A 24,576-nucleotide genomic window follows, 5' to 3' on the forward strand; every position below is an offset into this window, starting at 1 on the left:
ATTTCTACCATTTAAAAATATCTATACCTTTGCTGTCCTCCAATGGCAAAAATAATGGAAACTTGTCTCTGGGTACATAAATAGTAACTGGAAAATGAGTTAGATAAAACATCCAGTGGTTACATTTCTAATACAGAGCACTTTGATTCCGGCCATCTGTTTACTAACCAGGTCTGTCTCCTCTTCCCCACCTCAAGCTTTGAAATATTTTAGGTACAATATACGGGAACTCTATGTGGAAACTTGGGAGGGAGAGGGTTCAGGGAATCTCAAGATGTCTACAGTTGGCATGATGGGTGCCCTGGAGAAACTGGGGCCAGTCCTCCTGGTGAGGAGGAACCTTGGGAAGAACAGTCAAGAATGTGCAGTACTGTTTCTGCGGAGCAGGTGTTCTCAGCTGGTTTTACTATCCACTCCTACGCTTCCTGTTTGATAGACAAAATATCATCCTGTCTTTTAAGATCATTTGAAATTGAAGGTACAACTAAATCTTATGATTATAAAATCAAAACAATGGAACAAAGCACTGTGTTGTTTTCAGTCTACACATGTCCTCCTCCAGGTCTGGAGAAGGGTATGGATGGTGGCATAGCTGTAGAGGCCTGATGTATTTTCCTCCTGAGGTCCAAAGACAGAAAAGATGAACATAAACATCCACATCAGGACTTAGCTGTGAGAAAGAGTTTCCTGGTCCAAAATGGGCTACAGAAGAATGCACAGCACAGCTCTCTGCGTATCTTTATTACTTGATTTAACTTTCTATTATGGAAATTTACACACACACACACACACACACACACACACACACAGAAAGAGAGAGAGAACATACAACGAACCCCCACCATACTCATAATCCAGTTGTCAGCAATTTGCTAAGCTTGTTTCATCTATTCTCATAAACACACAAGTACACACACATGCTTACTTCCCAACCCCTGCTAGAGTATTTTAAAGTAAATCATAGATACTGTGTCATTTCATTTGTAAATACTTCCATATGTATTTCTAACAGATGAAAACTTTTAAAAACACAGCTACTGTCCCATGTCACACGTAGTGAGACTAATTAATAACAGTTCCTTCATGTCTTCTGCTTATTTTGAAAGCAGATAGGCTTGTATAGCTGAGGGCATGTGGGTCAAGAGTCCCTTCTCAGCTCTGCCACTAACTCACTTCCTCTCACTAGCCCAGGTCATGTCATTTACAGTGAGTCTGTGAGAGGGACTCTTCCAGTTCCCAGATCTGTTCCCCTGAGAACAGCTGGTGATATGGCTAGGATGAAAGCAGAGAAAAAGAGTAGATGAGCTCTTAAACCCTAGTTTGGATCATGTACTATCAGTAATCAGAACAATAACATTTTCAGTAAATGAGAAGAGCACTTTCATTATTTGTGGAGATACAGTGAAGCTCTACTTTTACAGAATTCACAAGTGAAAAGGCAGCCAGAATTCACTGCTAAAACACTAACTGTTCTAGTTTCAGTAAAAATTCTTTTGCTTGGCTTGTCCTGTTCACACACATCCATTGGTCTTTGCTGGTAATGGTTAATGATAAGCACAAAATGCATTGAGCACTTACTATGCCCCAGCACTGTGCTAGCTTCTAGTAAGCATGATAGCCTTAGCTTTCACAGCGGCTCTTTGAAGTAGGTATTGCTATTCCCATGGCAGTGACACATAGGTGGAGGCCTGCCGTGCTGATGTATAAATCTATAACCATGTGTCCTTTCTCCACACCCCCTGTGAGAACTCTGCTTTGTGGATGATCTTCTGCCCCACTAATCTTCATTTAATTCCCCTCTCTGCAGCATGTTGTCACCTAGTGCACCCCTGCTGACAGGCCCTCTGTAAGTCTTTATCTGAGTGACGGCCCTGGAAAATCAAGCTGTGGTCTCCAAAGGGAAGGAGGATCTGCAGATTATCTCCTCAGCATGTGCAGTCGCTCTGCTGGCAGCTCATAGGCCGCTTTTATGTTGCCTCAACAAAGAGAAAGGCTGCCAAGAGTGTGTAATGTTCTGTCCAGAATGCTCCAGGCTGGCAGCGGCCGGGACCAGTAGAGACGCGGGGCAGCTGAAAAAATTTCTCACTCAGCCTCTTACTTTTGCCTGTGTCCGGAAGTTGTTTTGAGAATCTTACTATGATTCTTTATAGATCCTTAGAAGTGTCAGACAGGAGGAAGGGGAGGAGGAAAGGGGAGTGAACAGGCAAGCCAGCTGGAGGTCAGATCATTTTGCCATAACCAGCAGACAGTTTCTTTCACAAATCACTGAACCCTGGGTAGCCATTATCATCCCAACTGTTCCCTATTAACTAGGCCAGATCCTTAAGGCCGCGAGAGTGAGACATAGCATTTCTTTTCCTTGCTCTCACTCTCTCAGTGCTGTTCATGCCATGTTTAGAGAGCATGCTATAGTTTACACAGATTATTGATGTATGCTATTATGTTTCTCATACAATTGCTTTGAGATTATCATAACCTGACTTTATTAATAAGAAGGCAAAAAAAAACATGAAAAGGTTTTCAATTTAAATAAAGGCCCAGAGACATCAAGTGACTATCAGAGATACTCAGCTGAATGAGGTGAGAGCTTGTAAAACAGGACTTCTAACTTAAAGGTCTGTTCTTTTTCATTGTAGTGTGCCTTCTAGACACTTAGCCAGCTTCCTATGTGTTGGGGTACAAGTGGGGAGGGTGGTGGGCTAGCAAGGAGACCTGTGTCTTTGGTGGTAGGGAGCAGGCAAAACACCCAAGCTTCCTCTGATTGCCTTCTCTGAAGGTCTCAACATCCTCTTAGCAACCAACTAGTGATCATATCGGCTTAAACATCATTGCAATGAAATCCAAAAGCTGTGGGGGAAAATCAACGCAAAGACATTGCTCGGGGAGAAAGTGCTCAGAGGGAGATGCAGGCACTGCTGCTGCCCTCCGCAGCTCGGGCTTCGTCCATAACTGGGGGTTCATGGCTGGGCAGATATTTTGATCCTCATTTCAGAAATGCAGAAGCTAAGGATACCTGGAAATTTGAAATCTAAAACTTTTCTTTTTAGGTAAAAGCAGTTCAAGGGTACGGGCCAAATGCAGGTCTTTAAGAACTGAAATGTTTCTGTCACTGATAATTTTTCACCACTAAGCGTGGTTCTAGGTGATGCTAAGATATATTGCCTCTTGGGCAACTTAGAGTTTCTAACCTTGAGACAGGTTCTGAAAAACTCTGATCCTTCCAGCTAGGATGCTGGTGACATCTCCAACCCAGAGGAGTGGCCAGACCCAATCCCCAGGAATATTACTCCTTTTATTGGATCAGAGTTTCAAAAATACTTTCAGTTATTATTATTTTTTTTAATCGTCACCTGAGGATATTTTTCCATTGATTTTTAGAGAAAGTGGAAGGGGGCAGGTGAGAGATTGGTTGCCTCCCTCTCACATGTTCCATCTGGGGCCAAGAATTGAACCTGTAACTCAGGTATGTGCCCTTGACCAGGAATTGAACCCAAGACTGTTTGGTCCAAGGGCAGACTTTAACCACTGAGCCAGGGCTACTTTCGTTAATTTTTAACCTAAGGGTTATACATTCATCATAGGAAAAACACAGTACAGATAATCAAAAAGAAAAACACTACCACTCCACCACCCAAAATTATTACTGTTAACACTTAAATAAATTTTATGTTGTATGTGTATATATTATAAATGTAAACATATAAATATATACATAAATCCTATTAATGTTTTATTAAAATGTACTGTTTTATGACCATATATCTCATTAATATATTGTAATTTTTTCCATGTCAATATGTAAACTTCTACTTTACCATTTTTAAAGGTACCATGTTATTACATTGCATAGAGTACCATGATTTCTTAGTTATTTTTAAATTATGAAATATTTTACTCATACAGCAAATACACAGAAAAATTATCTTAGTTTATTTCATTTCTACCGCCTCCAGAATTCTTTTTCCTGAAAGCATCTAGTAATTGCAATAACTAATATTTGAATTTAACTTTATAGTTTACAATACACTTGCACGTACATTATTTCATTTGATTCTCACGAGCACCCTCTAAGGTCGGTATCATGATTATTATTTTCCTTATTTTATAGCTAAACCTTAAAAAGCTCTGAGAGGCTAAATGATTTATCCAATACCCTAAGTCCACTGAATGTCAAAGAGATGGCTGGGCCCAGAGACCAGCACAACTCCTGTGGCAGGCAGGTCTCCATAGCAGGCAGGGAGGAAGTGGAGATCAGAAGAGCGGCCCTGACACGCTCCTGTGTCCCCACCTCCCTTCAGCATGTATTATGTGTACTGACTTATTTGTTTTATGACTGTGCTTTTTGAGAGCAGACTCCTGTCTTTATTTCTCTCTCTATCCCTGCTGCCCACCACAATATTAGTATATAGTACTCAGTTAATGTTTCCAGGGTCAGTGTGTAAGTGAGTGGATAAATAAACAAATGAACAAGGAACAAAAGGATGAATGAACAAACTAATGAAAGGTGTCATAGAGACTATAAGCAAATTGCAGAGGCTGGATTTTGACAGCTTTCTTTCTCAGTGCCTCTATTTTCAGTTAATATATTTTAATAAGAACCCATCTTGGTGTCTTTGAGTTTTTTTGTACTTCTGCAGGTTTTTGTCACCACTGCAAAGCTCACACATTGATGCATGGAAAAGCATGTTCAAAACCAAGAGCAAGGAGAAACCTGTTTGCATACTAGATTCCCTCTAGCTTTTCCAGTGTCCCTACCCCAGCCCCAACTGGGATGAACCAGGCTCACCTTAAAGGCATCTCCAAAGTTACTTTTATAATATCCCTCATTTGGAACTACTTGAATTTATGATATATCACATTTGAGCTGCTTGTGAAAACAATAGCTTAGCTTAGCAGCATATAGCATAGTTTATGAGGGTTGTTTGAAGTGCTGTTATTGTCAACAGTAAAAGTTGTATAGCAGAATTACAAGAAATTTTAGAACAAAAATTATTCAAATCCCATTACCTAACAAGACAACTATTTTTATTTTTGCATAATCCCCTCAAAGTCTTGTCCACGTGCATACATTTTTTTCCCCTAGTCGTTGTCACAGGGAACACACAGCATTGTTTTCTGCTTTTTCCACTCAACATAATTGTAAGACGCCCCCCTCCATTTTTCTGCATAGACTTTATAATTATCTTTTTAATGAGTGCATAATCCTCTACTGATTTGATGTACGTCCCCCAGAGTTTGCCATTTAAAATATTTCTGATTTTCCACTAACCTATACTGCTGCAGTAAATATCATTATGCGTATAGCTTTTGCATTTGTTAAATGATTTCCTTAGAATACCGCACTCCCATGAGTAGTATTGCAAGGTCTGAGAAGAACTGCATTTGTGGTTCTTGCCATGCTGCTTCTCCAAAGGCTGTGCCAATTTATGTCCAGCAGTTGATGTGTTTACCAGTTTTACGGCAACCTCATCAGTATAGGACATTGTTTAAATTTTTTTGTTTGCTAATTTAGTAAAAGTAAAATGGTACTTCAGCATTGCTTTATTTTGCATTTCTTTGATTATTAAAAGAAATTAGCATTTTTCCCTCTGGGTACTTTTTGGATTTCCTTGGATGTGAGTTTTCTGCTCACATAGTGCTTTGCCTATTTCAGTAAATTTAAATCTGGATTTTTAAAAAAGACCAAGTAAAATCTTTACACACAATAGCTATTGAATTTTTAAATGTATTATATATTTTCCAGTATTGTGTTAGCCTTTTAATTTTAGATATATATTTGTATTAGAAAAATGTCTTATTTTTGTAATCAAATCTGTCAGTGTCTTTTTTTGTTGTTGTTGCTTTGAAGCATAGGAAGCTATTCCCCCTTGGGAGAGCTATTAAATATTTAATTCTATCTTCTGTTATTTTAACTCTTTAATTTATCTGGATTGTATTGGAGTATAAATTAAGTTGCAAATTACATTATTTCCAAATTGCTTATCAGTTATTCCAACCTTTTTCTGTTCCTTTAATTCTCTTTCTCAGGAATTATACATCAGATGAAAGGTGATTATGATACTGCACTGAAACTCCACAAGACCCACCTATGCATCGCCCAGGAGTTGAGTGATTATGCTGCCCAGGGCCGTGCCTATGGGAACATGGGCAATGCCTACAATGCTCTGGGCATGTACGACCAGGCGGTGAAGTACCACCGGCAAGAGCTGCAGATCTCCATGGAAGTGAATGACCGTGCCTCACAGGCATCTACACATGGGAACCTTGCTGTGGCCTACCAGGCCCTGGGAGCCCATGACCGGGCCCTGCAGCACTATCAGAACCACCTGAACATTGCCCGGGAGCTGCGTGACATCCAGAGTGAGGCCCGGGCCCTCAGCAACCTGGGCAACTTCCACTGCTCTCGGGGGGAATATGTCCAAGCTGCCCCCTATTATGAACAGTACCTCCGGCTTTCTCCAGACCTTCAAGACATGGAAGGAGAAGGAAAGGTCTGCCACAATCTTGGCTATGCCCATTACTGCCTTGGAAATTACCAGGAGGCAGTGAAGTACTATGAGCAGGATTTGGCACTGGCCAAAGACCTTCATGACAAATTGAGCCAAGCAAAAGCTTACTGCAACTTGGGCCTGGCATTCAAGGCTCTGCTGAACTTCAACAAAGCTGAAGAGTGTCAAAAGTACCTGCTGTCCCTAGCTCAGTCCCTGAATAATTCCCAGGCTAAATTCAGAGCGCTAGGGAACCTGGGCGATATATTCATCTGTAAAAAAGATATAAACGGTGCAATAAAATTCTATGAGCAGCAGCTGGGCTTAGCTCACCATGTAAAGGACAGAAGACTGGAGGCCAGTGCATATGCAGCCTTGGGCAATGCATACCGAATGATCCAGAAATATGACAAGGCCTTGGGTTATCACACGCAGGAACTGGAAGTATATCAGGAGCTGAGTGACTTGCCGGGGGAGTGCAGAGCTCACGGGCACCTGGCTGCTGTCTACATGGCCCTTGGGAAATACACAATGGCATTCAAATGTTATGAAGAGCAGCTGGATCTGGGGCAGAAGCTGAAGGATCCAAGTCTAGAAGCCCAGGTCTATGGCAACATGGGTATCACAAAGATGAACATGAATGTGATGGAAGAAGCCATTGGCTACTTCGAGCAGCAGTTGGCCATGCTGCAGCAGCTAAGTGGAAACGAGTCTGTGCTTGACAGGGGCCGGGCCTACGGCAATCTGGGGGATTGCTATGAGGCCCTGGGTGATTATGAAGAAGCTATTAAGTACTATGAACAATATTTATCTGTTGCCCAGAGTCTGAATCGCATGCAAGATCAAGCCAAGGCTTACCGGGGCCTAGGAAATGGACACAGGTAAACGTGGTTGACAAAGAGCAGTTGTGAGAGTAATGGCAACTTAATGTCTGCATGTGGTTTATTAACTGCAAAACATTTTCATACATATCTCATTTGGTTTTTCCAATGATTCTGTGAATTTAGCAGGGGATAATATTACTGTTATATTATGGAAGAGAAACTAAGGCCCAGAGAGTTTAGGTTAATCTCCAAGATTAGATAGTTTAAAAACAACGACAGCTGAAAGTCAAACCCAGGGCTCTCTGGCTCCAATTGCATTGCCTTTTTGACTATATTGTAATGAGGAGTATAAAAGAGATAATAAGAATGGGGAAGATGAGTGAATCAACTTAACAGATCTTTGCTGAATCCCTACCATGTTATATGAATGGATTTTTTTTCCATTTTTGGTTCAGATAGAGTAGGAGGGAGAGAGAGGGAGAGAGGTGGGGGGGGGGGGAGAGAGAGAGAGAGAGAGAGAGAGAGAAACATCGATGTGAAAGGGACACATCGAGTGGCTGCCACCCGCACAACCAACCAGGGCCCAAGACAAACTGCAACCGAGGTTTGCGCCCTTAGCGGGAACCGAACCCGGGTCTCTGGACCACAGGCCGACGCTTTAACCACTGAGCCAAACCGGCCAGGGCTGAATGTATTTTTTAATACATCATCTGTATCCACCAGTTATTTGATCCCCGTTTTGTTGCTTTTAGGAAAAGCCAGCTGATAATGGTAGGAGTGAATAAACATATACTATCATCATGCTACGTACCATGCATAGATATCTTGCTTAATATTTATAGTAATCCTGTATTGCTCTACATGCATTATCATCTGCTATAGGATGTGGGATTTATTATCATTTAGAAACTGAGGCTCAGGAAAAGGAATTTAAGTGCCCCTTCACAACTGGTTTGGTCTGCCGCCAAAATGTATGTTTTTCCCAGTCTTATCATGTCTTCTTTTAGCAGAACAAAAAGACACACTGTTGGCCAAGGTGCTGCTTTTTCTTCTGAATGTGGGGAGCCCAAGAAGGTGGCTGTGTCTGCAAAATATATGGCCTCTCCAGATAGGCAGGGGATTAGGGCTCCTGGAGTGGAGGAAGGGCAAGGGTCAAACTAAATCATCACCCACAGAGTGCTCTGAGGAGCTCAGGGTGAAAGATTTATAGCCGTTGTAAAGTGATTTCAAAAACATAGTCTAAGCGGTAGTGGAAATTGGGAGGCTCCAAAGAACCAAACAGTTCACTTGCTATCATTGTGCCTATTAATATATTTTATGTTTCCTCTGGGGTGTATATCCCATTGAATCTCAAGCTCTTGGGAAGGTCACTAAGGGATGACTTTTGAATTGCTTTCCAGATTATGAAATTCCCCTGCATCTCACTCTAAGGGCACATGATAGATTTTAGCTAGAAGAGGAGTTAAGAGCTTCTATAGTAAGTGACAGTGACAAATGCTTTTCATTTTCTCAGGGGCTTTAGTATGTCTGCACCTGCACAAAATAATATCATTGCTTTTTTGTCTACATCCCCACAGGGCAATGGGGAGCTTGCAGCAAGCCCTTGTGTGCTTTGAAAAGAGGCTCGTGGTTACCCATGAGCTCGGGGAGGCCTTTAATAAAGCCCAGGCCTATGGAGAACTGGGAAGTCTACACAGCCAATTAGGGAATTACGAACAAGCCATTTCCTGCCTTGAACGCCAGCTGAACATTGCTAGGGAGATGAAAGACCGGTCTCTGGAAAGTGACGCGGCCTGTGGCCTGGGGGGAGTTTACCAGCAGATGGGGGAATATGATACAGCCCTGCAGTACCACCAGCTCGATTTGCAGATTGCAGAGGAAACCAACAACCCCACATGCCAGGGCCGAGCCTATGGCAACCTGGGTCTGACATACGAATCTCTGGGCACCTTCGAGAGGGCTGTGGTCTATCAAGAACAGCACTTGAGCATCGCTGCCCAGATGAATGACTTGGTGGCCAAGACAGTGTCATATAGTAGCCTCGGAAGGACCCATCATGCTTTGCAGAACTATTCCCAGGCGGTCATGTACTTACAGGAAGGTAAGTGCAAAGTCCTGTCATGGTCTCTGTGTTTACTCTGAGATGAAGTTCAGAGTCTACTCAGAAGGAAGTGTGCACTATCTGAGTGGCCACCTCATCTTGCAGTGAGGATCTCAAAGGCCACTTCAGTTCTACTCCAAAACCATGGTGCCCCTCACTGGGTGTTCCTTAATGATACAAAGGCATTTTAGTGTCCAGAATGCATTACCCAGTTTGTTTTACTCTGCCAACCAGCTGCCCTAGGAGCAGATACCCTCCTTGCTTTTCAGAATCTTTCACTGAGTGAGCAACACATTCTCCCAAGGTGAATCAAGTAAGATCTAATCATGTAAAATTTAAGAGTCAGCATCAGAGGAAAATGCCCATTGTTTCAAGCCCTGTTGTCTCTCTAGAAAATTCTTAAAATATATCACAACTCTATAGAAGTCAGTTTTGATGTAGCAGCTGAAGTCTAATCCTGAAACATCAGTCTGAGAGTCACTCAAGCAGTTGACTCGACTTCCTTCCCAGAGCTTATTACCTTCAGTGCTTGGGGTGGTGGCACAGTAGTCTTGTTCCAGGCAGGCACAGAAAGTGGCTGCTACTGCTATTGTTCCTCATCCTCTTTCCCTCCCCCACTTCTCCTCTTCCCCTCCTTGCCCTTCCCCCCTCCCTTCCATGCTGTTACCTTAGCAGAGCAGTCAGTCCTTGGAGGCACCCTTCCTCGTGGAGCAGCAACCCCGTAGCTGTGTTCACCCTTTGCTTCTTTCCACTGCTACTGTGGAAAGCACGTCTCACATGGGCACATCGCACCCTCCCATTCTGGGAAGGGAAAATGACAAGTATGATGTTCTTGCCTCACTAATAAAAGGAAGTTGTTTCTGATTTCAGGCAAAAACTCTCATTTATAGTTTCTAAGGGTTTTTACATATATAGTTTATTTAATTGGACTTAATTCTCACAGTAACCTTGAGACATTTTTATTCCCATTTGCAGCTAAGTAACCTGAGACTCAGAGAGTACAGTGACTTGATCCTGACCATGCGGTCGGTCAGTCGTGGCGTGGGGCTCAGCCCAGGTTTTCTGACCCCAGGAACCATGTAAGACCCTGTGTGGAGTTGCTCCTCCCCTTCCTAGAACAGAGCAGGGCTGTGCAAGCGTATCCCCTGTCCCTCCTGAGCTCCACCTGGGAAGCCTGGAGAGCAGGAAGCTGGAAGCAAAGTGGAACATGGGCTCGAGGCCGATGTTTCTGTGCACAGACCAGGAACTGCACTGCCTGCAGGCTGAGAGGTTACCGAGAGCCTGAGAGCCACTTCCCAGACCTTGTTCGGCTCCCACCCAGTGGGAGCTTGCCTCAATGCATTACATGAGAATTGGCTTTTGGTTTCCTAAAACTTGACTGTGGTAAAATTCCAACAGACTGGGGGAGATTTTCAGTTGAATTTGTGAAAACTATTAAATTCAGACCCAGCATATGACAACCTTTCAGCTGTGTTCTTTTGTACTTGCTGAAATATTGTTTCTATAAAGCAGCTGCTTTGCCTGAGACATTGTGACATAATTCTGTATTTATGGGCAACTCAATTTCATTTTTATTGTTTCTTGTAGTTTTAAGTCTCACAGAGACCTAAATTCTTACTGTGGTGTCTCCACTGTGTCTATTTTGTGGATGTGCTCTACCAGAGAGCCTGGGTGCCCTGTGGGCCGAACAAGATACCTCTTCTCATGACCTGTGACAGGAGCAGGACATCTGGAAGGCCCTTTCTGAGTTCTCTGAGTGGGGTCTGGACCCTGTTGCAGTGAGGGAGCAGTTCAGTTGGAAACCACCTCAGTGCTTTCTCTCCTGATTTTCAGAGGGAGCTATGGATCAACCTCACAGGGCCTCACTGCAGAAGAATCTCACAGGTGGAGCCTGGTCTGAGTCTTTTGAACAAGTTCTCCAGGTGATTTGTGTAGATGTCCTTGATTAAAACCACTGGTCTCATCCAGCTTTTTCTCTTTGCAAATGAAGAAAAGGAGCCTGGAACAATTTAGTGCCTTTACCTAGAGTCATGCAACTAGTTTCCAGCAGACCAGCTCCAGGAGAGCTGGATGGGTGGATCAGATTCCTAAAAGGCAGAAGCAGATAGAAATGGGGGCATGACAGGTATGATGTCTCTCCAGTGGGCTTTTAGATTTTCACTGTTGAACCTCTGAATATGGGCCAGGGAGTGCCCTACATGCTGGAGACCCAGCAGCGAACAAAGCAAAATCCCAGTTTACACAGAACATACCTGGTAGGGGGAGGTACCTCTATTATTTTACTTCCAGAGCATAGACCCACACCTGGCAGGGATAGTTATATTGAAGAATGCCTATGGTTAGCTTGTTGAAGGTTAAAACAACCAGTATCCTCCTGGTTTTCATCCAAGAACCATCTTCTTTCATTGGTGTTTCTATTCTGTGAGGTATTTTAAAATGTGAATAACTTGAAAGTATTATTTTTTTGTTACCCAGTGACATGATTTAAAACTTAAAATGCTATTTCTAAGTTTTCTGAGTTATGTGCATTTTGAAATGCATACTATTTTATGAACTTGAACCTGAGTATTGCTTTTATTAGCCTCTCAACTGTCCTTTTCAAAAGTCTGAAATTGCATGGGCCCAGCATGCTCAGAAGCAGCCTTCCACCCACCCTGAATTAGATTAGAAAAAGGAAGTCCTTCCTTTGTGTGCCCAGTTGTAGTGTGGTAGCCTTCATGCTGTCTTTTGGACAAGCTAACGCTTGTGTACAGAGAGCAAGGTAATGAGGGCAAAGTGATGCTGAGAACTTAGTGGCCAATACAGTATGTGGTCACCCTCCTGTTTGGTTCCCACAAAGCCTTGGAGGTTGCTGGTGCCCTGAAATTCAGAAGCTTACTGTAGGTAAGTGACCCAAACTGCAGGTGTCTATCTGAAAGCCATTAGAATGAGGGCAGTCTCATTTAGGACTTTGGACTCATAATAGCACTTGTTCTGCAACCCCGCTGAGGGACATCAGAGTCTCAGCCTTGAAAGAAAAGCAGATTGGACATGAAATGTGTCCATAGCATCAGTGATAGAAGGCAGTGTCAGGTGGTGTGAGAATTCTGCTTTCCAGAGGACATGAAATATGTTTCCCATAAAGATTGATTGGATTCTGTGCACATGAAATAGGAAAATGTATCAGCTTGGCTTCTGTGCTTAACTATGGCACTGTCAGGAAAAGCTTTTGCCAGCCAAAGAATTGGTTAGATCAGTTTATAGGCCAGTAGTTTTCCATTGCAAGCTAGGGATTTCACATCTGGGAGGGGGCAGGTTAGGTTCCATTCATTTCATTGTTTCTGCCTGCCATGTAAACCTGTCTCCTGCTAATAGCCATCACCTGAGCTCTTACTGGGGCATCTTGGGGTATCCTGGAAAGGTTGCTACCATCACAGAATTTGAAGAGAATGCTTACTGTGCATTGGCTGATTCTACTCTTGTCCTGCACTTTAGCTGTCAATATATTTTATATACACCTGAGGCAGAATTACCCTCTAGGACACTGGATATTCTCTGTATCCTTAAAATTTCTCTGTCTAATTTCAGGTTTAAGGTTAGCTGAGCAACTAGGCCGAAGAGAAGATGAAGCCAAAATTCGCCATGGTCTTGGCCTCTCCCTTTGGGCTAGTGGGAACCTGGAGGAGGCTCAACACCAGGTGAGTAGGAGAACCTTGTCCCAAGTGGATTTTCTTTTCAGCAGCATGAGAGACCTTGGAATTGCTATCCTAGTAGTAATGACATTGGCCAGAAGGTGCTGACCTCTACACGTGGGTTACAGGATTTCCAGCCTGTACCAGCCCAGAAGTGTTGAAGTAAAGATCTCACTCAGTTGTGTGATAGATTTCTCAATAATTTCTTTGGGGTTCTTGTTTCTCATTAATTCTTAATATGAAGTTACATACATACATTTTGTGACAGAAGTAAGTAATCTGAGAATTCATAATTATTGGATTTAATGTCCTGATTTCTAGTTCAACCAATGGTTACCCCCCATCACACACACACACACACACACACACACACACACACACACAGAGTTTATGTTTCTGCCTAAATACAAATGCTTAAAGAGGAGCCCACTCTCATGCTGGCTCTGGAGATTGGAAATATCCCTAGAGTTATGGGTTCCCTGGCAGGTTGGAGGAGTTGTGAGATGGCGTCATCTACAATCATACACTTAACCGCTTAGGCGGCATGTGAGTGATCACTGCGGAGGGCATTGTGCTAGGCAGAGGGGGCAAAGGATGAGGGAATCAAGGCTCCTATCAGGGATGCTCACAGGAATTGAGGACGTGATCTGACTGAATTTGTGCCATAACATCCTGAAATGTTATGTTATTTTACTGTACTTTTTAAACTATTCAAGGCAATTTAAAGAATTAATTCTCCAATTTCCTGGTTTTAAAAATTAAACTTGTGTTGACATAGTGATTTATAATTTTCAAAGTACTTTCACTCACTAAATATATTCCTTAAGTAATTGTGTGAGGTAGAATGATAACTGTCCCCTTTCTAGAGAAGAAACTGAGGCTCTGAATCTTACTGAAAGTCACACAGCAAATTAGCGGCAGAGTTGGAAATACATTCCTCTACTAGTCTAAGTCTCTTAGTTTTAGCATTCTATTTTTAAAGTTTGCATGAACTTCAAGTTTTAATACTGTGTTTTCAGCATATAAACACCACAGTGTTGTGGTCTCACTGATCCAGAAACCTTTAGAGGAGCAGGAAAGTGTCCCCTGAGGAGAGTTGAGTGTCGGGCTCTACAGGTGTCCCTGTAGCGTGGCTCAGGGAGCTTGTCCAGCCAAGATCTGCTCTTGGGCCCCTGTTGTGGAAGTCAGTGTTCGATTTAGCTTAGCCGCCTTCAGGAAGCTGTCCCCTCCAGAGAGGGCGCTGCCTTCATCTCATTCCCCGGTTTTGTCTATTCGCAGCCGCCTGCACCACGCCTGGTCTCACTTCAGTCCTTCCGCACCAAGAGGTGTGCGAGTGCTGAATTAGGGTGGCTTGATGGCCAGAAGAAAGGCTTATTTTCAATCCTCACCCGAGGGTGTTTTTCCATTTATCCGAAGATAGAATGGGAGAGTAGGAGAGGGGGGAGAGAGGGGGAGAGAGAGAGAGAGAGAGACATCGATGTGAGAGAGACGCATCGATTGGTTGCCTCCTGCATGACCCCACCAGAGCCAGGGACTGAATCACAACCAAGGTATGAGCCCTTGACCAGAATCGAACCCACAACTCTTTGGCCCTCAGGCCAACGCACTAACCGCTGTGCCAAATCAACCAGGTCGGAAAGGTTTTTTTGATGTGTTTTTTTTTTTTTAATTTTTTTTTTTTATCCTCACCCAAGGACATTTTTTTTTGCATTCATCTTCAGATAGAGCGGGAGGAAGAGAGAGAGACATCAACGTGAGAGAGACACATCCAGTGGTCACCACCCACACAACCCCAACCGGGGCTGGGGACAAACCACAACCATGGTATGTGTCCCCAGCAGGAACCGAACCCGGGACTCTCTGGTCTGCGGGCTGACGCTCTAACCTCTGAGCCAAACTGACCAGGGCTGGTGTGTTTCTTTTAATTCAAAATCAGCACTTGTTTGGTTCATAGCTGATATTTTGTTTTACCATTTTCAGATTATAAGTCTATACCCCCTGTATTTTAGATGCCTTTAACTGTCAAAAATTGATTGCATAAACTGTAGTTTATCAGGTATGATCTGATGCCTTTCCACTAGGACCTACCTGGAAATGAAGATTCCTCCTTTCAACTCTTTAAAAAATTTTTTTAGGTGTGCACCAAGATGTGAGCAAAAATTGTCTTTAGTCAGTGAATAGCTGGAGCGTGGCTTCTGGAGGATGGATAATGTTCTTTGTCCCCAATTTGCAGCTCTATAGGGCGTCGGCCTTGTTTGAAACAATCCGGCATGAGGCGCAGCTGAGCACGGACTACAAACTCTCCCTCTTTGATCTGCAGACGTCATCCTACCAGGCCTTGCAGCGGGTGCTTGTCAGCCTAGGTGAGAGCAGCTGGGGTTCCCACTTTGCACGTGTGCTCGTGTGTTTACATTTTTAGTGAGAGCTGTAATCAAATACGATTTTTCATTACAAAAGACTGTGAAGCCACAAACACAGTTTAGCCATTGAACGTTTGTTCATTTATTCCACAAATACGTACAGAGCACCTATGATGTGCTGTTTGTCAGCCCTAGGGATTAAAATCAAGAAGGCCTGGTTCCTGACTCCAGGAAGCTCTTAGCTTGTTGAGAGGCAAAGTCAGTGAGTCCAGGATGGGATGATGGATGATAGGGTAAGAGAAACTCAGGTGCTGTGGAAAGAAACCAGACTGGCAGGCAGCCCCAGGGACCAGAGAAACTGTCCTGGAGACAGGGACACTTGAACCAGGCGTTCCTCCCAGCTTCCCTCTCAATAGTATTAACAGGAAGAACCAGAGATGACACCTGGTCTCTTCTCTATTTCCTGTGCCCACACAGTTTTTAGTTCTGTCTAGTAAATGTTTTCAATATCTGGGTCTGCCCTCTAGACTGTGCATGGCCTGTGGTAATTCTCCCAGGCCTGCGTGCTGCATTGCACTGAGGCAGCATACATTTCCCTCACCTGGCCTGAACTCTGTAGCCACCCTCTGCCAACTGCCCTGTCCTCTGTCTCTTCTCAGACAGACCTGTCCATCTCTGCAGACCATTTTCCCCAACCCAGAACTTAGGTTGAGGAGGTATTTATTGGAACTAATGATGTCTTTGAAGTTGAATGCTGAGGCCTTGTCAATAACCTGTCCTTTGCTGTGTGTGTGTGTGTGTGTGTGTGTGTGTGTGTGTGAATACTTGAAACTTCCCCTGCAAAAATGATCTACTAAATGTACTCATTTCCTGAGATTATAATTTGTATCTACTATAATCACAGTGTTAAGTCTGTCTCACACTTTGGGGCCAATTTTCCAATGTGCATAGAAATCATTCCTGCTGTTCCAGTTAATATCTTAATAGAGTAAAAGGAGATATTTGCATATACAACGTATAAATCCCCAGTTTCTACTGATACTCAAACTGCAGGAAACAAAAAGGCATCCTTGAAGTGCTTTCAGAGGTATAGCATCTGGTCTCCTTCCTCTGCCTGCTCTCTCTTTGGACCCTAGTTCTAGAAACTCTTCCATACTTATATTTATGACACAACCAAATCCTCTGCATTATGTTCCTTCAGCACTTCTAAACAATTCTCACTTGAAAGTATGTTGCTTTCTGTTTTGTGTGCTCTCATATTTGTGCACTAGCTTTTAAACTAGATTACAGACTAGTTTCTTACAGGAGGTGGATTAGAAGTTGAATTGAAAAACAGGAAAAACTTAAAAGAGAAAAGCAATTTTAAACAAGCAGACGTTGTTTAAAACCTTTGCCTGTGGGGATTAGAAGAGAAAAGAAGAGAAGTAAATTTGTGGGGGTATAGAATGGAATGAGATATCAGCTCTAACAATAATCACCTGATATATCTATCTATCTATCTATATATATATATATATAGATATATATAGATATATGTATATCTATATATATCTATATATATATATATCACTTTGAATAATGTCAACCAGGCATCTTCATATTTAGTACCTCATTTACTCTTTATAGTAGCCCTTTGAGATTGGTAGACAACTATTAGGATCCTTCTTTTTGAGACAAGGTCAAGAAAAGGGAGAAGGACACACTTAGCAGAAGGACCAGCATGTATAAAGGCAAAGAGATGTAATTGGGGGCGAGGATAAGGAAGTGGGACTGGACAGTGTGAAGTGTAGAGGGGCTGCATTGAGGAGAGATAGATAGGCAAGAGCCAAGTTCTATAGGGTTCATCTGCCAATGTCAAATTAGAATCAAAGTTGAGCAGGAAATAAGAGGGTAACTAGAGTATAAAGCATCAAGTCCAAAGAGCCGAGTGAATGAGATCAGAAGCCAGGAGGCTGGGAGGCAACTCAGGATATGGAGCAGATGCTGAGGATGAATCCCCTAAGTAAAGCTGGCTCTTCTGTGGTGTGGCTGCAAGACAGGGGACGGCCTAAGACCTTAGGGTGGTGTGGAATCTGAAAATGTGGGATTTTATAAGAACGGACACTGCACCTATCATCTGAGGCAGGGGGTTGAATTTGAAACAGTGTGACTGAGATTCTGCCACACATTGGAGGGCAGGGGTAGTGAGGTTTCTGCCCAGGATCCCTGTAGCTGATGGCCCTCTCTTAGAAAGCACACTTCCCACGGAGTCCTCAGTCTGTCTCTTTGTCTTGTAGGCCACCATGATGAGGCCCTGGCTGTGGCAGAAAGAGGACGGACAAGGGCATTTGCCGATCTTCTTGTAGAACGACAAACAGGACAACAGGACTCTGACCCCTACTCTCCAGTCACTATTGATCAGATCTTAGAGATGGTTAATGGCCAGAGGGGACTAGTACTTTACTATTCTCTGGCCGCGGGCTACCTGTATAGCTGGCTGCTTGCTCCTGGGGCAGGTAAGATCCCTTTCTGAAGGAATAGGGCAATTATACACTAGACTGTGAATGTCTAATGAATAGAGGTGGAAAAGATGTATTACCATAGATCAGACTAAGAAGCTAATGTGGGCTTTCAGCAAAATCTCAGCTACAGCTGATAGTCCATGGTGGGGCATTCAATTAATTAAACTGCCCAGCTTTCTCATTCCCCCAAGAAATTGCTGCTCCTCACCAGTGAATGTGGAAGCATTTATCAAGGAAGACTAAGAGCAAAAAGATTAATTTCACTAGCCAACCTGTTTTTAGGCAGCTGTTGTTCATTAGCTAATAAAGCGATGACTATAAGTCCTAAAGAGTTCTTTCTAGATATGATTTAATGGTTTTGACCCTTTATCCTGGTAAAGTTAAAGAGACTAAAATGATAATGGCAAGTCTTCTCACAGTATATAAATGAAGTCTTATGCTTGACATTTCTGAGTTTAACATAATCCATTTTAACCAGTTTCATCCATTGTAAATCTGTTTCAGAAATAAAAATCCTCTTTGATTAAATCAGCATTAAATGTTCAGGCTGTAACAGTTTCACTAAGTACAGAACCACTAATTAGCTGTTAGGGCCATATTTTTTGCATAATAAAATGCTGATGGCTTTACCATGTTGGAGACATACCAGATCCAATTAGAGTTTATTGACTGGGAAAGTGGATCTTCTAATTGGGAATCTTGAAGAATGAGCTTCTTGAATACCTGTAAGCCCATTTCAAAAAGTTCAGCTGCCAGGAAAATTGATAAGGTTTTCTTGATTATGTTTCCATCCCTTTGATTTAAAAAAATGATGGCTGGATGACAACTCTCAGATGCTTCTTGGGTTCTAAGCACTCATGCCTGTACATTCTGTGCCTCAGCATTATTGTTTATAATTCCCCCTTAATTTCATGTTTTTTATGGGCTTTCAATAAAGAACATTTTTACCTCTGACCTTTTATTCTAAAGGTTTTAAGCTGTGCTGTGCATGGTGACTTGCGAGAGTGTCAGCTACAGTGAAATGAATCCCTGTGTATTCCAGCCCCCATCGGGGCACTAATACCCAGGAGGACATGGTTGACAACAGAGATAGCAAGCTCTTTCTCTCTGTGATTGTTATGTTTTGGGGACACGATTTGACAGGTGGTGTATCCAAATCCCTATAATAATGAGCCATGTATAATGAGGATGCTATTGTTTCTCTTTCTGTTCCTCTTTGCTCTTAATGAGACTCTAAAGCTTTCACTGGGGCTCTAATCAAATCAGAGAGGACCAGCATTTTCCAGGCTTGACACACCTCATTACCATTTGAGAATGTCTTATGTTTATTGCTAGAAAACCACTATGGATTCTCTCAGTTTCATGCAGCCATCATTTTTTGCTTCTTTAATCCATTAGTGACTATTGACCAGTTACTCTTATTTAAAAATAGTTTTAATGTTTTTATCTGGCCTTTTTACTACATATTTGTTTTGATTTGCTTTTGTGAAATGAAAGGTCTTTGAGTAACATAGTTTGTACTTGGTTGGTTATATTTTTACTCAGGATTTCAGTTTCTGGCATGTCTAAACACTGGCATGCTCATGTACTATTCCTGAAAGAAAACTTCCCCTAGTTGATGCTTCTCAGAAGCCTCTGTTTTGAAATACCTATGAAGTAGCCATTGATTCAGGGGCTTCTGAATAGATCATCACATGCAAAAGCCCTGGTGTCAAGCACCACGCCTGATGGTGAGAACTGCCGAAAGGGTACTGACCAAACTTCTGAAGCGCTCTTGAGATCATGAGTTTCAGGATTTCTCCATATGCTTTGAAGGAGGGCATGCTTGTCAAAGAGGTCACCTAGCGTTGGCATTGCTGTCCCGGCCGTCACCTTTTCCTCCCCCAACCCCAATTCTGTAACATTGACTGTGCCTGTCTTGTTTCAGGAATTCTGAAGTTTCATGAATACTACTTGGGTGACAACACAATGGAAAATGCCAGTGACTTCCAGGCTGGCAGCAGTGCAGTTCTTCCAACAGCCACCAGCTCGGCCCTGGAGCAGCACATCACCAGTGTGCGGGAGGCCCTGGGGGTGGAGTCTTACTATTCGAGGCAAGTAGTACACCTATTCCCAATCCCACAATCCCATCTACAGATACCATCTCAGGGTTTTGTTCATTTATTTTTGTAAATATCCTATTTGAAATCTTTTGGAATTCACACTTTTGTGCTTAGTTTATTCACAGTTGCTGCAGTGGAAAGAAATATGTGTGTCTGGAGTGAAAACCCCTTAGTGGGCTGTGTTTAATCTTTTGGTAGTTTTCTTTCAAACAGGGAAGGGCCTCATCAGAGATGCCTTTTTCTAAGGAGGGTTTGTAGGATATTTGAACATAAATATGGCTTTGAATTTAACATACCAACTAATTAAAACCGAGATGAGTTTTTGGCTATAAACAGATTCATAATGAGTTTATATTATAGCTGAATGCCCATGTGAGAGAGTAATTTAACACCAGCGACAGGGTCTGTGCATGGATCTGTGCATTGCAGGGCTGAGGTGAAGGAAGTTGAGCTCCCAATATCAAGAATAGGGAAGAGAAGTGCTTTTTGCAAAGACTATAAAAGTTATATACCTGTGGAAACATTTGGTCATGATTAACTATTTTGCATATGGAAAATAATTTATGGGGAAAATCAAAAGAAGAATGTACCTTAGATCTGGCTAGATGCCCCGGCATTTCAGTCCTCCATCCTGAGATTAACAAGTGTTGAGAAGATCTTTGTATCAGAGAAACTGCTGTGTTAGCTGGTGTCAGGTCCCTAGGATATCGGCTTGTCTCTTAAATGACTTCATTTGTAATCATGAAAATCCTAATATATTGCTGTGATTTATTTAGAGATGCTTATCCCAGGCTTCTGGGTGTGTGGTGGTCATTGCCAGCAGCTGGATTGACCTTTTGAGGTGCTTTTGAAGCCGAGGAGAAGTTCTTAGATGAAAAATAATCATTGAATAATGTTATGTCAAGACTGGAAGTGACTATAGTGGTTATTCCAACTCCTTCATTTGACAGAAGCCAGCACTGAATTGGACTTGCTGACAGCTGAATTAGTGTCAGAGCCAGGATCAAAACAATCTAGATCTCACCCAGACTCCTGGCCAGTGCTCGTTTTGTTTTTAATTATCAAAATTAATATCATATTTTGAGAATATATCTAAAGCATGTAAGAATGTCATCTCTAGCTTCTGCTTGTTTGAAGTCTGAACAGGCGTCAGCCACATGCACACATTGTTGTCTTATTTCTTCCATGACTGCGGTGCATCTCGGAGCATCTCCATTAACCCTGGGTAATGATGTGACGATTACAGGGGTTTGACAGTATAGAAATCCCAAGGACTTGGAAGCACAGCTACTCCCTGAGATTTAATTGACCATAAAATAGGTCAGGCCAGGGGTATACAAAGCTACTTTAGCAGACAGAAAGGCACTTAGGCCAGTCTGATTAAATTGTAACCTGACCAAAGGTACTGCATGTCCAAAGCAAGTATTAAGGTGGTTGGCCAGCAGTAGAAACACACACAGAAAAGGAGAGCAAGCAGAGCAGACTTTGGCAGTGCCCATTTCTGACACTGTCAAAAGAGAATCTTGACTAAGGGACTCAAAGTCCCAATGGAAGGCTGTTCCCATGGTGGACTCGTAGTCATCATACTCTCTTATGCTTCCCACCCTCCCTCCCTTCCGCAAATATTTGAGTGCCTACTATGAACTATATACACTTGAGATTGAGAATAAAGTAGTAAGACAGGCATGGCTCTGACTTTCAGGGAACTGAAAGATAAACAACAGAGCATATAAAATCTTTTAATTAAAATCGTTGCAAGTACTTAAATGAAAATGCAGGGTGTAATGAAAATGTATAAACAAGAGTGGGAAACCTATACTGGAATTGGGGAGGCTTCCTTGAGGAGGGGATATTTGAGCTGAGCTTGGAAGGAGGACCATTTATAAATTTAATGAAAGCCATCCCACGCAGTATGTGCCAAGGCCTTCAGTAGCCCTCTGTGGAGACCTGCAGGTTGTCCTGTCGCCTTTCCTTGTTCAGAGCCCCTGCTTCTTGGGAGACTTTCTGATTGTCATTTAGTTTCTCATATAAATCTGCTTGCAGATAGAGAACGTACATAATTAACTGACATTCTGGTTTGTACAACTCTGTGAGCTTGGTTAATGAAAGTGAGCTCCCAAGAGGCAAAGCCTCCTTGAGCATATCACCAACAAATGTTCAAACTTGTAAGGCCACAGTCCAGAGCTTGAATTGAGATAAGCATTATGAAAGGACCTTGGTGTGCGACACCTGCCATTTAACCTTTGCACAAGCAGAGTAGTTTCTGTGTGCTGTCTGCCTTTGGCAACGTAGTGGCCACACCCAGGTCCTGTCCAAACCAATCAATGATAGGGCTCAGCCTGTGTGAAAATACAGATTCCACTTGATCCTAATTTTTTTGGATCTAGATTAAAATTCATCATAAGGACAGGGGTTACTCGTTAACTCCTCCCTGCACCCCTCCTATTGGGCATATCCAAACTTGTGCCTAAGGAGTTCTTGTATGTATATGGTACAGAAGGTTGAGCAATTTTGCTCCAGGTGCCTTTTGAATTGAAAAATGGCTTTTGGCCCTGGCCAGTTTGGCTCAGCGGTTAGAGCGTCGGCCTGCGGTCTGGAGAGACCCGGGTTCGGTTCCCGCTAAGGGCACGTACTTCGGTTGCAGTTTGTCCCCGGCCCTGGTTGGTCGTGCAGGTGGCAGCCACTCGATGTGTCCCTTTCACATCGATGTTTCTCTCTCTCTCTCTTCCTCTTTCTCCCTCCCACTCTATCTGTACAAAAAATGGAAAAATATCCTCGGGTGAGGATAAAAAAAAAAAATGGCTTTTGAGTTATAGCTCAGTTCTTCATCAATGGCAGGGGTAGAGGAAGGACTGTAACTTGCTTATATTCCACATGTTAGTATTTCCCCCTCTACCCTGTACAGACAGCTAACAAGTTAGGACCAGTCCTAAGGATCTCTAGGTTGCTTTGGACTAGTCTTTTAGAATCTATACATATTTTGTGAGTTTAAGCTCAAGTTCTTGGTTGTGATATTAAAATTGATATAGTGGTGTGGTTTGAATTTACCAAAATGGAGTTTTTGTGAGACTCTGGTTTCTTCCTCATTTCATAAAACAATAAGAACATTTCAATGACAGATAAATTATTTTTCATCTATAAAATTAGTAAATATTTTTTAAGCCATAATGCTCAGTGATAGTAAGGATGCAGTGAATGAGCAGACTCATGCCCTAGGGATATAAATTGGTTTAGCCTTTCTAAAAATAATTTGCCAATAATATCAGAAATCTTTAAAATGCTCATGCCCTTTGATGCAAAAATTCTCATTTTAGAAATGGAGTAAAGATATAGACATAGGAATATTTATAATAGGCTTATATATTATAGAAAAATAAAAAACAACCTAAATGTCTGTGATAATTGAATGTCAAATTATTTTATATCTATCCAATACAACACTGTGTTGCAATTAAAATTATGTTTACAGAGAATTTTAATCACATAGCTTATAAAATATTAAGTGAAAAATTCAATATAGAATTATTGTATATAGTATAATTTAAATTTTGTAATATATACAAAATATGGGTATGAAAAGTAAAAAATCCTTGGAAAGAAACAGGCCATAGTGTTATTGGTAAGTATAGGTGGATAGATGTTTGGTATTTTATTCTTTATACTTCTCCTTATTGTCATTTTTTTCACAATGGTCATATATTACTTTTTTAAGTCAGAAATAGCCATGAATAAACAACTCTGTCATTCAAAGGAGAGAAAAAAAGAAAACTTTTTGTAATTTCAGCTTATAAAGCCTGGCACCATGATCTAGATCCAGGAAGTAATTCTGGGTTTATTTTCCATTCTTGTCTCTTGGTGAACACTATACTCCAGTCACCACACCTTCCTCTGGGTTCCCTAAATATATCCTATGACTTCTTCCCCTCCACTCTAGCGCAGGCGACTCTAGCCTCTGGATCTGTAGTGCAGCTGCCCACTAAACATCTCTGCCTGGATATCTTTCAGGCATCTCTAGTCTAAAATATCTAAAGCCCAACTCTTGGGTTTCCTCATTTCTTCTCCAAATCAGTCAGTGTAATATACCACACTGACAGAATGAAAGACAAAAACCACACAATCATCTCGACAGATTCAGAGTAAGTATTTGACAAAATTTAACATTCTTCCATGAATTGAAAAAAAAAACAAAACAAAAAATAACTCTCAATAAACTTGGAAAATAAGTAAATGACCTCAACATAATCAAGGCTGTATGAGAAAAGCACATAGCTAACATTCAATGTTGAGGACTGAAAGCTTTCCCTCTAAGACCAGGAACAAGGCAAGGATGCCCATTCTTGCCATTTCTATTCAACATAGTATGGGAGGTTCTAGACAGAGCAGTTAGGCGAGGAAAAAGAAATACAAGGCATCCAAATTGCAAAGAAAAAGTATAATCATATCTGTTCACAGATTACATGATATTATATATAGAAAACCCTAAAGATTACACACACACCCGTTAGAACTAATACATTCAGCAAAGTTCT

At 42.1% G+C, this 24,576-nt stretch overlaps 1 protein-coding gene across 1 annotated transcript in view; it reads left to right on the forward strand.

Moving 5' to 3' along the window:
• The window catches only part of LOC118640380 (tetratricopeptide repeat protein 28), a 167,086-nt gene that overhangs the window by 39,911 nt on the left and 102,599 nt on the right, over positions 1 to 24,576 (forward strand). The window contains exons 3-8 of the mRNA XM_036277286.1: positions 6,028 to 7,369; positions 8,890 to 9,413; positions 12,981 to 13,090; positions 15,318 to 15,447; positions 17,721 to 17,939; positions 19,873 to 20,038. Of these exons, the coding sequence (XP_036133179.1) occupies positions 6,028 to 7,369; positions 8,890 to 9,413; positions 12,981 to 13,090; positions 15,318 to 15,447; positions 17,721 to 17,939; positions 19,873 to 20,038 (2,491 nt within the window). The remainder of the gene's footprint in view (positions 1 to 6,027; positions 7,370 to 8,889; positions 9,414 to 12,980; positions 13,091 to 15,317; positions 15,448 to 17,720; positions 17,940 to 19,872; positions 20,039 to 24,576) is intronic.

Source organism: Molossus molossus, unplaced genomic scaffold (assembly GCF_014108415.1).
Source record: "Molossus molossus isolate mMolMol1 unplaced genomic scaffold, mMolMol1.p scaffold_m16_p_22, whole genome shotgun sequence".
Classification (NCBI taxonomy): Eukaryota; Metazoa; Chordata; class Mammalia; order Chiroptera; family Molossidae; genus Molossus; species Molossus molossus.